Genomic DNA, 15479 nt, shown 5'->3' with positions numbered 1-15479 from the left:
AGTGAACTTGAACACACCCATCTGATGTTATATATAACACGGAATGATGTGTTTGCTACAGAATGTATCTGTGGAATGTCTGAAATGGATTCTGCAGAGGGTATTCTGTCTAATAGCTTCCACAGCCTGAATTTACTTCAGTTCTAGTGTTTGATTTCTAATTTAAAAATTTTAAAAATCAGTTTTAGAATAAAACTTTTATTTACTTCCTTTTATTTTCTGTGTACATTTTGGATTATTGAATAATCAAAACATCATTTTAAGTTATTGTCATTGCTGTTTTGTTGGCTAGGTTTGGTTTTTATCTGAGCCTCCTGTTTCCCACTATTACGCTGAATGCCTTTTATTGTCTTGCAGGTGTTTGTAGCCAACCCTAACAAGACACAGCCTATATTAGACATCCTCCTAAAGAACCAGACCAAACTCATTGAGTTCCTCAGCAAGTTTCAGAATGACAGGACCGAGGATGAACAATTTAATGATGAGAAGACCTATTTAGTTAAACAGATCAGGGATTTGAAGAGACCAGCACAGCAAGAAGCTTAATCTCCAGTAAACCCCTATAATATTAAACCCAAATTCAGCAGTTGCTGTTAGATATTCAGCATCAGGCACTCTTATCGATTCATGAGGAACATTACTGCTAATCTGCTGTTCAGTGAACGGTTTTTGTTTTTCTTTTCTCTTCTTTAGTCCAAGTTGAAAAACATAGCTGCTGCTTTCTTGCACAATGTGGACTTTCTTGATATTTGTGTCATTTCAGAATTCAAAGACACTGCTTGTTTGATGAGCCCTGAAAAGAGAGATTCTAGGTTCATGAACGCAAACATATAGATAATAGTTTGGTTTAGGAAAGAAGGTATTAATGTAGTTAAGTAAAAGGTTGCATGCTTGCAAATCTGAATAAATCTGTATGTTTGCACTTACCTTGTTTGAGATACGAGCACAACGTGACCTGTGCATACCTGGCACCATAGTATAAGATTATATGCCTTGATAAAAAAATAAAAAAAAATTGTGCAGTGCTTTATTTGTAATCAAAGGGGAAATGTATCTAAGATGTGAGCTTATTGGGATAAACAGTTGTCTTGCAAATAAACTGATATTGAAACTTAGCAACTTTTAAAAGAGTGAAATCTCAAGGTTCATAAGGAAAATGTATATATGCCTTTCACTGCTTTCTAGATTTTTTGGACATGATTTGATTTTTCTGAGAATTGACTTGTAAACTTGGAAATATGTTCTAAGGGGTTTTGTTAATTTTGCTTTAAAGGTATTTCAGACAGTAGACCTAGCAGTGACATTTTGCGTTTCATTTCAACGATGCTTGCTGGTTTCTTTTGTATATAACTCCTAGGCTGCTCATTTCTTTAAAATATGATTTAATTTGTACAGCAGAGGAATGTTATTGTATTAGTCTGTAACTATTACCTAATATTGAGTTTTGCAAAATGAATGCTCATATGTAATTGAATACTTCAGATCACATGGAAATGCTGATTTAACGATCGTAAGTACTGCAGCATTAAAAGAAAAAAACCACCAACAAAATTCTTTGTACTCACTTATCTAACAGGGTGCCATCAATTAGGGTAGGCTGATGTAGAGAACTGGAACCCTTTCTGCTAGAATCTTACTGGATAATATTGGCCTTATTCAGTTAAACTAGCGTTGTGCTCACCAGATCTGCAGATGGCAAACGTGATGCTAAATTAATATGGATTCTTCTTACTTCTGGGGAGCCTGCAGTGCATCGTTCCTTTCTTACAGTAGTTAACTCAGTATGTAGTTGTGCAAGTGAATGAGTTAATTCCCTCTGAATTCAAGAAACATAATTACATAGACGTCCTAGAATAACAAAATGATTTTCCTTTGTTGATTTTGTTCTTTAATGCTGCAAACTATCAGTATTTATAAAAACAAAAAACCAACTGATTTTGCACCATTTTTTTTTTTGTTACTGTGACCATACAAAAGGAATCTACTAAATATAGCTAAACAATGTTATTAAAGTTGTATTTATCCATCATATAGTAATGCTAAGATCACAACCAACCAAGCGTATGGATTGGAGTCTGAAAGTTCAAATTCTGCATGGCTGAATCTGATTGAGAATGCTATAGAAAATGTTTGTTGCTTCCTGTCCTCTTCCTAATTAAAATATTTCGCAGTCAGCAAGATGAAACTCCTAAGTGATGTTTAAGCCTATTAGAAAGCCTTCACGAGGGAAGTTGGGCAGCTCCAGAAAATTCAGTGTTTTCACCAGTAGTTTAAAATTGCTCTTAACGTTTTAATTGGCCTTTTTCAGGTCCTTAATGTCCTTTGCAAACGGATTCATTTTGCCTACTGGAAGGAAAAGAGCTGACTCTTCCTGGCCATTGCTTACGCAGGCAGGCAGGATTGGCCACAAGATGGTATTGTAGTTCAGTACTAACAGATGATTATTTTCTTGGTTTATCGTAGCTGAGTGGAAGAAAACGTTATTTGCCAAGTTACCAAAAGGCTTCCTCTTTAGAAAAATGTAGAAGTGCTGAGGAGTTATGTATGGAAAGATGTGAAAACATTTGGGCTGGGAAATAGGTTACTGTATCTTAGGTCTTGGAAGTAATGGCTAAGGTCACTTCTTTAGTATGTGGTAACATTTGAATGTTGGCTTTTGGAAAGAAGTATTAAATTAAAGCTCATTTGATGTGCTCTTTGTATTAAAAAAAAAACAACAAACCAACTATTGTTCTGGAAGTGGTTTCTTATCTGCTGGAAGGCTTGAAGATATTACTAAAACTTATTTAAATGTGAGTGGTTTTTGATTTTGTGCTTTTTTTCTTTTTCTTTTTTTTTTTTTTTCTTTTTAAATAAGAGATGTACACAATTGTAATTCTACTTCCGTGGTAGCATTTCATTTCTCCTGAGGAAAATGCGTTTCTTATCCAAAATAATCTGGCTGGCCCCATAATTTAAATTGAAATAAAATTTTGAAGAAAAAGGTGTGTTTTGCTGTGTTTCTGAAGGTGGTGGTGTTTCTTGTGGCTGTGAGTCTTTGTGTCTTTGTCGCCTTAGAGATGCTTAATGTTCTCACTTTTACCTATGAAGTCATTCTAAACCATGAAAAACTCCCGGTTGTGAAAATATTTCTGAGGATCTGAGACAAAATGCTGTATTGGAGATGCCAGTTTTCATTTATTGTGAGAAGTCCTTCTTCCCTGTGCATAGTGGTATTTGCTGATTCTGTTCCCTTTTGGCAGTGACCCAGGGCAGAGAAGTGATGCTGTGTCCTGTGTGATCTCCAGAGTCAGGGCCTGACAGGATCAGTGGAGGTGAATACTGATCATCGTAGCCCTTCCTCCCAGATTTCAGGAGCAAAGGTCTGTGGAACTATCTCACTTTTTTCTTAGGAAATGCTCTGGTGTCTCTCCTGTGGAAGCTGTCTGCCTCTGTTGCTGACATGCTACAGAAGTTCATTTCCTGCTGTAACATACCCATATTGCAGACAGAAATACTGGGTCAATTACAGCCTGCTGCAGTAGCTCCACTTGATGGAGCCTTTGTATAAAACTGCCGTATATTTTCCCTCAGAGGCTGCTGCTAGGTTATGAGGGGAAGGACTGCCTTATGCTGCATGGCTGTTTGGCTGACACAGCTAATGGAGAAAGGCATGGGAAAGCAAAGAGATGTGTTGACTTTGCACAATGTCTTTTCCCTGCAGAGCTGAGCAGAGGGACCTGGCGCGAGAGCTGACGTCTCTGAGAACTGGAGCCAAAGCTGCCCTGGAGCACATGGGGACAGGTCCTGGACAAAGCAGTCTGCAGTAAGTTTGCCTCTCTTTGAGACCTGACAGGTTGTTCCTAGCAGGCAACTTCATCTGCTTTTCCTTTTGTATTCTTTTTCCTTATTCCAAACCTTTACAGGCTGCTCAGTTGAATAATTTTCCTGTCCCCGATGCTTTCCCATACGTGTCCGATTACAGGAGCTGGTGCCATCTCGTTGGGTGCACGGCTTCATTTTCTGTTGGCCTTTTGGTGGTCACTCATGATACTTCAGCTCTTCTTTTTCCAAAGGTTTTGTCCGTTGCAAGGCTGTTTTAAGCATTCATAGAATCTTTATCAAGGAATGCTTTGGATTGGAAGGGACCTTTAAGATCATCTAGTTCCAGCCCCTTCCTGTGGGCAAAGACACCTCCCACTAGACCAGGTTGCACTGTTTCTCCTGGTTTTTCAGCATATATTGCATTCTTTGAAGGAAATTGTTTCTTGGAAAAAGATCTGTTCTGCTTCCCATTTACAGGCATCTGCTGATTTGTCAATTGAAAAAACAATCCAACAAAACAACACAAAGCCCTGAGTTATACAGCCCACGTATAACCAGATTTTTGGCAAGTGTGATTGCGTTCACAAGAAAATATTGTCTAAAAAATGCAAGCTCTCTTTTAGAAGGCTCATACTGCACATTCTGATTTATGCAGCAAAAGTAAGGATGTTTTTTTTTTCTTGCTCGGAAGCGTACTGATCAGAACTGCTCTTCTGACACTTCTCGTAAATGGAGCGCTTACACTGAAGGTTTGCTCATCATCTATTGCAGGAGAATTTTCCAGTTAGGCGGTGGCGAGGCTGTGTGACCCCAGCACTCAGCATTTCATTGGAGCTGGGAACGTGTCATGCATCAGATGTGACACTGGGCTGCCTTACGGTGTCCTAATGATGTTAAAACGAAGGGACTGAGCTAGGGAGCGTGTACAGAAGGAAGGAAGAAAAAGATTATGCTGTCTTGTGAAGGTGGAGTTCAGATTTTTGGGAACAGCATCTCAGAAAAAAAGTATGGAATTAAGAGAAAACCTGCCCCTAAGAGAAATGAGAATAAGTGGCAGGCTTGGGGCCATGCAAAGAGGTTGAGGAATACTGGAAATAGCTAAAGGTTCAGCTGGATATAAAGCTTAGCTTGCAGCAGCTGAATTTCTTGCTCTTTTTACATCTCTGGAATTACAGACTGCTGGGTTACGTCAGCTAATATCCAGGTATTACATGAAAACAGCATTTAAGGTTTAACAATAATATGTTATTAGAGAAAACATATACACATATTTTGCTCAAAAATTGTAACTTGAGTAGGAGAAAAATCTCACAAAGAAAAAAGAATTCATTGGCTGAACTGAGTGCTCATAATGTTCTTCCAGGCTACAGAGCAGCAAGGAAATCCAGTGGGCTTAATTGTGCATTGCTGTGTTTGCTTAGTGTTAGAGGGGCCCTTATGGTGTGCAGAAATACTGATTTGGGTTCAGTCTGGTTGTAGATCATCTCAGAGCACTGTTCTAGAAGGGAAAAAAAGTGTGTTTCAGGTGATGGTGACAATGGGCCACCTCTGCTATGCAGATCTTTATGAGTATGGCTCCTTGCTGGCAAAAAATGCATAGCTAATAGTGATGACTGTTGAAAAATAATGTGTTGTAGCTGAGAATGTTCTCTATTAGATGTTGTTGTTGTGCTCTTTGTAGTGATTGTAGTTTCCATGGAAATATGAGGCATTACTTTTGGAGCGACCTACACACTAAAATTTCACTGCTACTCTTCAGTCTGAAAATGTTTCCCCTTTGTATCTTCAGAACATTGGAATGAACAGAAAGCTACTGTGGGGCAATTTCCATTTCTGAATAGGTTCTGGGTGAGTTCCCTTCTCCTGGCCCAGTTTCTTCTGAGCTGTGTTTTTCTTTTAGTTTCATCTGGTATGAATTAAATTTCCTTGGCCACACACTGCAATCTGCTCATTAATAACACGTGGCAGCTGTGCACAGGTGTTTTTGTAGTTGGTGGTGTGCTTTGGTACAAGGTTTGTATGTGAAAAAGCAAAGTAAGCCAAACTCCTGACATCGGGGAGTTACTGGCAGCTCCAGAAGCTCCAGTCCAAAAAATCCCAAGTCCTTCTTTTACTAATAAAGGTCTGCAAACCTTGGGTGCTACCTGTAAGTGTGCTGACACGTAAGTTGGCTGCTTGCTCTTCAGAAAGAACACCAAAGTACAGTCTAGATTGAGGGGAAAAAAACAACGCTGTGCAGGTGCCCCCCCGGGAGAATTGTGGCTGTGTTTGTGGTCCCAGCAGAGCTCTCAGCATTGCTGTGACACTGTGCTGCAGTGCAAACAGCAGCTTTGTCCCCTGTCTGTGGCTCAGGTAGCTGCACCAATCCACCTGTGGTAGCTGAACTGTTCTGCTGCGGGGTACGATGGTCTGTGAATCATCTGAATCCCTTCTGGTGCTCCCACTCCTTAATTCTGCATTCCTACAGATTCCTATAAAGGATTATTCTCCTCAGCACTGTTTTCCATTACTTAATCCCTCTCGTCCGCTGTCTGATTCTTCACTTTAAAAAAATCCCATCTTTGTGACAAATCTCTTTGTTCCCGCTGTGGCCCATCCCTTTCAGTTTCTGTGCCTTCTTTTTCATGGCCCTTTTCCAAGGGGCTCTCTGGAGTATCATGGGATCCAATTCTGAGTTCTCCAATTGCAGAGTCTCATATGAGTGCAATTACTTACGTCTAATATTTTTTCCTAACTCTAAAGTTTGTCAGCTGGTGTCATTGCTGCAGGTACTGTGCTGTTTCCTGTGAGCCATACGACTGGAAAATAGCGACTGCACAAAGTGAGAGTGAATAATGACTGCAGACACGTGGGCAACACTCTTGGACCAACGTGTTCTTCTACCCCCTGCCACCATTTTGTGCTGTGTGAAGGCTGCTGGGAGTAATGCTGTCTGAGGTCATGTGCTGGAGTGAGGTCCTTCAGAGCCTGAACCTCTGGAGATGTGTGCTCTGCTTCTGAGGGGTCTGCAGTGTCCACATTCATTGTACAGGGAGGTTTGGATTTCTTTGGGGAGGGGAGGAGGAGGGAGTCCACAGATCAAGGGTCAAAAGTTTTATGATAGCCACAAGATGGTTTAATTTGATTGCTGTTTTCATACAGTGGGGATCTTCACCTGTGGGAGGCAGAAGAGAAGCAAGAAGGCAACTCTAGGGGACTGGCAGCTCTGCCCTGAAGTTCCTCACGCTTTGAAGAAAATTCCTGTGCCACTTTAGGCTCTTTTCTGTCTTTTATTATTTTTTTGCAGAGGATGTGGAGTCAGATTTGGGACAGATGGTGGTTACATCAGTTTCGGGGTTTGAAACGGTTTGAAACACCTCAGACCTGGGCAGGAAGTGTCTTGTGGCCGCAGCACGCTATGTAGGTCAGTGCTGTCTGGCAAGGCACGCATTGCTGGAGAAATGAACGTCTAACACTGCGTCGTGGTGGCAAGGCAAGGAAGTCTGCAGCTGCTCTTTATTTCTCCTGATCAGGGCCATGATTTGGGGTCCTTTGATGCAGATGAAAATGGGAGGATTTCAGCTTTTTCAAAGCTCAAAGCATTCGTCGTCCTATGAAAAAAAGGCATCAATCAGCCAGATGTGATTCAGATCTCCCCCTTCTCTCCCTGCAGGGAATGCGAGGGTTGGTTTTATTTGGGTTCATTGTCCAAGCAGGGCATTATTCCCACTTTATTTCCCACTCTTTAGATCTCCCCTATGGAAGATCGTGTTGCAAGTACTGTGTATTTTCCCAAACAAAATGATGTGCTTTAATTAAATTTCCTGTTTAAAATTCAGTTATTCATTAAAGGTACCTCAGAAAGAGCTACCAACCTTGGGTATACAGTCCTCTGGCTGAAGAGGAGGACTACAGGGATATGAATTAGACATTATTTCACAATCAATTTAAAAAGTGGAGAGTTTCTTGGCCAATTAGCTATGTAGATGTATTCTGTTCACCTGTTAATTAGTCTGAATGTTTCAAGCTGACACTGCTCTGTGTTGTTAGCAAATCAGCATGTGTTGGCCCGGTGTTTCTCTCCCCTGGAGCCTGGGCTTTGCTGCTCTCAGTTGGCTCTCACAGCTGGGGCTGAGCCTGAATCCAACCCCTGGTAGCTCCACGCTCTCCTTGGGCCGTTGGGTGTTCTGGGTTTGCAGATAACTTCCAAAAGGCCTTTTTGTGACGGACGCAAGCAGATAGAAAAGCTTTGCAAACTTCAAGCTGCTTTTATCCGCAACAAAGCGTGTACAGTTCTCATCAAACAATAACATGTTTATGCATTTCTGTGCTGCTAGTTTTTGTTTTCCACTGCTCAAGTGCTCTCTGTGCTGAGGTTGAAGCTTTCAGGGCCCAGCAGCATTCTGGCAGCAGATCTCTGCTATAACAGAGAGTCCCTGTTTCCTCCTAGCATCTTTCATCATCTTGCCTCAGCACAAAACATCCTCTGCTCTAGAAATATGTTTCTTTTTCTCTTATCTACCCAAGGTTCCTTTGTCTTTGAATTTTTTCTTTTATATTCTCAGATGTAGGACTGGTTTGACTTTGTTTTCCTGCATCAGTGGAGGAAAACCCTCCTCAGCCAGTTAGAGAGACAGGAAAATTAGGGTAATCAGAAAGAGGGCTTTTCTTTCTCCCACATTTTGATGAGCCTGGCTTCTAATGGTGTTTGCTCAACCTGTGTGCAAATAAGCAGGCAGAAGGTGCCATGCTCTTTGCTTAATGTAAGGAACATTGGGCAGTAGGTAGCAAAGGATGGTCAAAGGAAAAGGAGCAAAGATTTCAGACAAGTAACTTGGGCTGAAGAGTTTTCCCCAACGAGTGAAGTGTCAGTGAAGCTGTAACAGCTTACTTGTGAAAATGTGAGCTGCAATCAGAATCCAAGTGTGCTTTGATATGGTTAAAAGTTTGAAGAAGCAAGGCATAATTTTTTGGGTTTTGTCAAGACAGTGTAATCTCTTACTGTCTAGTAAGGTGTGATCAAAAAGAGATGCTGTCTGGGGGTGGCAACGTGTTCTGGGCAAGTGAAGTAAGTGATGTGTAAAGGTCAGAACTCCCTGTTGATAAGATAAAGGTATTGAAAGGGCAAAAGGACCACAGAAAACCAATTTCAGCTCCTGTGTCATTACAGCAGGTGCTGTATGAAGTGGGTAGAATAGCTGAATAAAGCAGAATGGAACAAAGGCAGGATATTTAAAGCAAAATACAGAAATAAATGAGTCATGCCCTTTTATTAGAGTGGAGGGAAATAAATTTCTACCTCTGTTAATTTCTGAATGTGATACAAAAGCAGCCTTGAACAAAAGGAAAAAGAAATCCTCATTTCATTTCATTCCTCTAACCCAATCAACTAAAACCCCTTTATTCTATAGAAGCTACCAATAATGTCCTGTTACCAAAAAATCAGTATTTTTCAGGAGACTCAGCTTTAATCTTCCTTCATAATTGAAGGGATGGGGTGTTTGGTCTTAAATAAACACATCTGTAGTCACGAGTGTGTTGGATACACAGCAGGAATGGAAGCATGCAGTACTGGTAACTGGGATGGTGCTGTATGAGGACAGCCAGGCTGTCAGTGAGCTATGGCTGATGGGTGGAAAGCACAGGTTTATTTGGAATAGATCATCCCCATGTAGTAATGTAGTGATTTTTGGACATTTGATTGGGTTTGGTGTTCCGTAGGGAACATTTGACTTCACGAAAGCAATGCGTATTTGGGGGAAGACCTTTTCCCTTTGTTTTTCCAAGAGATGACTACTGTTTTTTCTTTTGTAGATTTATACTTCAGATCCTCTTGGCCTTCTTGATCATCAGAAAGAAATTCAAGAATTTGTTTTTCTGCAAGTTCACATTGGATGCACAGGATGTCCAGCGCTCACACAGGTGGTGCCTCTGGAGCTGTTCATAGCAGGGTGGGCTGATGCTGCCCAGAGAGTTGGCTCCTCATGCAGGTTGTCCATATGCTCTGTTGGTATAGAGATAAACATCATGCAAGAAATGGCAGTCCAGTAACGTGCACTCTGTGTGTGTATAGGGATGTTAATGTTGACATCATTAGTGTTTGGTCACCTAGGTGATGGATCTTGCTGCCATAGTAACCTAAAGGCTACATTGCTCATCAAATATGAATTTTAACAAACAGGAGTGACTTAAGGTGTTTGTATCTTCTGTCCCTCTGTAACTGCCTGCTGCTCTTTTAAAATATTTACAGGAATTGTAAAATGAGACTCTGAAGTAAATGTTCTGTTGCATTCTTCCCCTCCTTTTTTTTCTTGGAACTGTGTCCTGGAAAAGACCCCAAACTTACGCTGAGTCATTGAACTCAGGATAGAGATTTTTTGCAGAACGACAGTGCTATTGCTTATTTGTTGGCCTTTTCATCTCTTGCCTCTTTACTTTTCCCCCAGTAGGGAAGCTGATGTTTTGGTTTCTATTTAGGGCTGTTTGAGCCAACTCAGTATAGGACTTTAGGCATCCACATGGCTTTGTCACCTGTGTGCACGTGCCCATCAGCATGCTTGCAGCCACGTGCTGTGCCAGGGTCGTGTCTGGAAAGTGTGAAGATGTGTATAGGGACAAGAAACTACAAGGTGAAGTGTGTGTGCTGGAGAGAGGTTTCATAGCAGCCTGTTCTGGATGTTTCACTGCTGAGTGTTGCTCTGTCAGTCCCTTAGGAGACAGATGGCTGCTCTGGCAAGTTGGCTGAGGAGACATCCTTTATGGCTGACTTCTGCAAGGGGCCAAGGTCAGTAAGATCAATATGCTCAGGTTCTGCAGCCCTGTTCATGGAACTGGAGCCCTGTCACAGGAGTGTGGCAGGCACTCTAAATAGGAGTGCCTATTTTTCCCTTAAGGAAAGCCAGCTGCTTTTCCTTAATCCTTTGGGAGATAAATAGAAGCTCCATGTTGTCAGCTCAATTAGTACCTTTATCTTAAAGTTGTCTACAATAGCGAGTAACAGAAATAAAAGAAGAAGGAGCAACTATAATAGGTGGGAATAGGTAATGCTTCTGGCCCTGCACTGAATTGTTCATGCTTCTGTAGAACTGCAGCAACAGAAAGCTGAAGGTTCCTAGATTGGGTGTTCACCTTCAGCTTCTTTAACACTTGAGTGAATACGAGGGGGAGTGGGCAGATGATTCCCATTACTTAAAACCAAAAATAAAGTTTGGTACCCTTTTTCCTCTTCGTAATTTTCTTCTCACAGGAGAGGTGAAGTAACTCATGGGCAGATGCCTACCAGGCAGTTCAGGGTTTGAAGGAATGCTTTTTTTTGTGCAGGTCGTCTTGAATTCATTTTGTTCCTTCAAACCTGGGGCCTTCTGAGTAGAAGCATTACAGTTATTTGTAGTTGGATCTGCTTTGGCTTTTTGTTGGTGCTGCAGAACAGAGGATACTTCCATAGCACAGGCTAGATCAATTTCTGCCTATTGCCAACTCTGAGCTTGAATTTGTGTAATAGGTGCTGATGCCATAAACAGAAGCATTCCTGTCTCTTGCAATGAAAACTCTTTGTCAGCCATGCAAAAGGGAGATTGGGAGATTTTTTAAGTACGAATTATGTTCAGGGTATGTCTGTGTGTTGCTAGGAGGGATGGCAGATTCTTCCTGTGTGATCCAATTCGCAGTGGCTTTGGGTATGACAAACAAGGTACTGACAGTTTTGCACATGAAAAAGGCCAAACAGGGGATGTCCAAGTGGTTGTTTGGCGTGGATTCTCAGTGTGACATTTTTGTCTGCGTGTTTGTCTGACATGCTGGCCGTGGGTTTGATGCTTTTGTTTTGCTGCTGCTTCTGATGTGTGTTTTTAGTACTGGGTTCAAGGCAAGAAACCAAGAAGCAGTATTTTAAAAAACTAAGGAATCAGGGTAAAAAAATATATAAATACAAGGGTGTCTGCTGTGCTTTAGACAATGACCCTGCACTGGGCACAAATTTAAGTAAATACAGAAGAGGCAAACAGGTATGAAAGGAGATTCAGGCTCTTTCTTGCTCAGTGCTCCAGACTGTTAATATTGAAATTTCCATCTCCTAAGAATTACTGATAGCATTACAGTGTTCTGTGATACTTCATCCCTCTTGGGTTCAAGATAATGGCAATTTTCCAAGCACGTAACATAAAGCCCTGAGATGTTCATCATGATCTGCTACTCGAAGAGACAGAGCAGAGGCATTTCAGAGGACATCATTTCTCTCTGAGCCCTCAGCAACCAAGATCCTGGAGAGACACCACCTTTTCTTGCCTTCTTCCCTGTCTTGTGTCTTCTGGGGGACTGGTGGTGATATTCAGTGACATGCTCCATTCTGTTCAGTGTGTTGTTTCACCCAGGCTGAGCACAGTTGCTCACTCATAACAAGCCCTGCAGTGGAAACAGAGGATAGTGATACTACTCTGGCTCGTTTGGCTGCTGGCTTGAAAGAAGAAAACTGAGAGATAAGAAGAAGAAAACAAGAATCGATTGGATCAGACCGTTGTGTGTGTCTAATGCTAAGTGAAACCAATCTGCCTAACTGCTCCACCCGAGCTCTATGCATCTGATCAGCTCGGTGGAGGGCTGGGGGCATTTCTTTGGCTTGTGGTAAGTTGTGGCTCAGCTCATGACACGAGCGGAGAGCTGCCTGCTGTTGTACTAGCTGGCTTTGAGGCTGCAGTTTGCAGGCAAGCAAAGTGGCAGAGACTTGTATTGAGGCTGGCAGGTGGGGTGGCCTTTGCTCACAATATTGCACTTGCTTGATTCATGGGCAGGAGTTGGTGAAAGCTGGGGGCTGCTGGCATAGACCAGTACACACCTCTTGAAAGTAGCCAGCCTTTCTGTAGCTGACTAAAATGTGTGTTGCACTCAGGACTGTAGCTGCAGGCACATTTGCTTGGAGCCAGGCACCTGACACCGTAGGAACTACAGTCAGTGGTGCTTCGCTGCCTGCATCCAAGCCTGGTGTTACACTGCATCTGTACCAAGTAACTCTGTGTGATGAGTCTGGTGGCTCCAATTTGGCTGAGCTCCTCACAAAGGAGCACTTGCCCACCTGTCAGACCCGACAGGTCTGCTGGCTTTGTGATATCAGTCCATATGCTATGGGGGTCAACCAGCCTCCCAAGACCCCTTTCTGCTCTCTTTGCTCGCAGGTCCCTGGCAGGAAGGTGTGCTTTGGTTCAGCTTGTTGCTTAAAGAGAAGACACGTGCCCTGTGCTTTTCCACTTCCTGAAGATCTTTCATGTCTTTTGTTGTCTCAAACCAGCATCTCCTCTGCACTCCATTTCCCTTGCTTTTGTAATTTTTGTGTTAACGCTTGCATTCAGATGTAAAGGTAAGAAATAGAGCCTTCCTGCTTCTTGGGCTTCCTCACACTTCAGGCTGGAGTGCTGCTGCCATGCCACCTCTTCTCTTCCCTTCTCACCATCCTCCTCCCCTTTTTCACTTACTCCTATTAGGATTGTTTTTGATGGACAGTAAACATCCAAATGTTAACAAGCATCCTGGCTCTGGCCACTACAATGGCTGATTTATTGTAGTGGTTCATGTCAAATCAATTGTGCATCCTTTTAAAAATGTACCTACTTTTTGTTATTTTTTTTAGATAATGACTGGTGGATGATAAGCATTAACTTCTTGTAGACTGCAATTTATAAAAGAGGTACATCTGGGGGACCAGGAGCCTGCCCATTTCCAGGAGTGAGACTAATCTAGGATAATTCTTACTATTAGGAGAAAATTACTCACCTGTTATTGTGAAGTACATAATGGTAATACATTTCCTTTCACCTTCCTTGGTGGCCCAGTGCGTCCTGCTGCCGCCTACCCATCGGTTTTGTCTCCAAGAAGAGGAGAGAAGGAACAAAAGACTCCATCTGTGAGAGCTGTGATGGGGCAGACGTGCATCCCCAGCTGGGTGCAGCGTGCCCTCCCACGAATGGCAGTGAATCTGCTCTGCTACTGATGAACACTGTAACTTTCCATGGAAACTGCTGCGTTGATTCTCTGCCTTTGGCTGCAGGTAATTGCTTTGCCTCTTGCAATTATTTGGGGTAACCAGAAGTAGATTGTACAAAGAGTAGTAAAATCCATCAGTGCATCCTTCCCTTTTGTGGTATCTTCCTTTAAGAGTGATTATTTCATTTTTTTTAGCCCAACCTCTGTCTGTGCTTTCTGCCCAGCTGATACCTTAGCAGTGTGGCGAAGGAAGGGAAAATGAAAGCTGTGTTCATTTTTACAGCATGCTATCCAGTACAATCCCTTACTGGAACTGCAGTGGGAAAGCAGAATGACTTCAAAATTCACATTTTCTCCCAGCCTGATACAGTTATGGACTGTTAATACAGTGGGTTGGATTCTGAAATATATACAGCCAGAAACAAACAGAGTCTGGCTGGCCTAGTGTGGATTAAGGCAGTTTTCTTATGCTCCCTCTTTAATCATTTGGGTTTTTTTCTACATGAAGTGGCACACCCTTGAAATGTGAGAACAGACAAGGCAGCAGACAGTTTCTGTAATGAAGGTTTATAAAATTGCCACTGATCCATTACTTCACAAGTACTGTCATGCTGCTGTGCTTAATGAAAGATCAGTCAAGTAAACTGTTCCTGGGATTCAACTTAATTACATGCAAGAGATGGAGACTCTGTTATCAAGGTCTAATAAAATATCAGATGGTTTTAATGAAGTCAGTAAGGTGGCAGCTCTGAAGTGAAATGTGCTTGATTAATAATGGAAAGACAGTAGATTTGTCCAAGGAGTGTTATAAATTCCATGTCAGTTCTCCACTGCAAGGTGAGAGTCACCACTGTTAAGCTGTGTTGGTGAAAAACTTTGGGTTCATTGTCACTGCTCATCCTCTAAGGCTCAGGCTAACGGGCCAACAGCTGGAGGAGATTTCCTATTGAAGGTGTTTTTTTTTGTAATGCTTGCAAAGGAAGCTGTTTATCCAGCTGTGTAATTGAAATCAGGAGATGCCTCGGGATGACGTGGCTGTGACTGTCACTAAATACTAAACCATTAAGTGAATAATGATGCTTAAAGTGTTTAGGCTTTGATTTTGAACTCATTTAATAAACATTTGGATGTCTTCCTATACATTTTTAAAATACATATTTTGGATTTCCAATTTAATCAGGAAGGCTTTAAATTATTTGCTGGGAGAGGGGATCCTCAAACCATCTCACTTTGAGGCTGATGATGGTAATGGATGCCCTGGGCCTGGAGTAGAATCACAGGCCAGTAAGGCAGCACCTAAAGTGCAGGATAAGGGTAAATCAGCCTCAGTGGCAGCCCAACTCAACTGCTTTTACACTAATGCATGGAGCATGGGGAACGAGCAAGAACAGTTGCAGGTGTGTGTGTGCCTACAGGGTGGTGATGTCATTGACATCACTGAGATGTGGAGGGGTGGCTCTCATGATTGGAGCATAGGGTATAAATTCTTTAGGAAAAAGAGGAGGTTCAGCCATCTACATCAGTGATCAGCTGAAGTCTGTGGAGCTCCTGACTGTAGCAAGGGGGTTGGAACTACATGATCTTGAAAGGTCCCTTCCAACCCAAACAACCCTATGATTCTGTGGTTTGGATAATAACTTGCCTTCCCCACCAGTTTTGTTTGAGGTATTCCAGTTCTATTCACAAACACTGGAACTGGTGTTGTTTGGGGCACTTGTGCATGC

General features: G+C 42.2%; 1 protein-coding gene and 1 long non-coding RNA gene across 5 annotated transcripts in view; both read left to right on the top strand.

Moving 5' to 3' along the window:
* Nucleotides 1-2853, top strand: part of CAB39 (calcium binding protein 39) — a 36008-nt gene extending 33155 nt beyond the window's left edge. For all 4 annotated transcript variants that reach the window (XM_031596427.2, XM_090147172.1, XM_090147173.1 and 1 more), the window contains exon 9: nt 358-2853. In XM_031596427.2, the coding sequence (XP_031452287.1) occupies nt 358-546 (189 nt within the window). In that variant the 3' untranslated portion in view covers nt 547-2853. The remainder of the gene's footprint in view (nt 1-357) is intronic.
* A 517-nt stretch (nt 2854-3370) lies between these two features.
* On the top strand, nt 3371-14033 carry LOC149916578 (uncharacterized). Its single transcript, XR_016469564.1, has 3 exons — nt 3371-3805; nt 6573-7276; nt 9598-14033. It is a non-coding gene; the product is annotated as an uncharacterized LOC149916578 (long non-coding RNA).
* Nucleotides 14034-15479: the final 1446 nt, after the last annotated feature.

Source organism: Phasianus colchicus, chromosome 10, assembly GCF_987193195.1.
Source record: "Phasianus colchicus chromosome 10, bPhaCol1.hap1.1, whole genome shotgun sequence".
Classification (NCBI taxonomy): domain Eukaryota; kingdom Metazoa; phylum Chordata; class Aves; order Galliformes; family Phasianidae; genus Phasianus; species Phasianus colchicus.
Note: the sequence above shows the minus strand (reverse complement) of the source record. Positions and strands in the feature narration are given on the sequence as shown.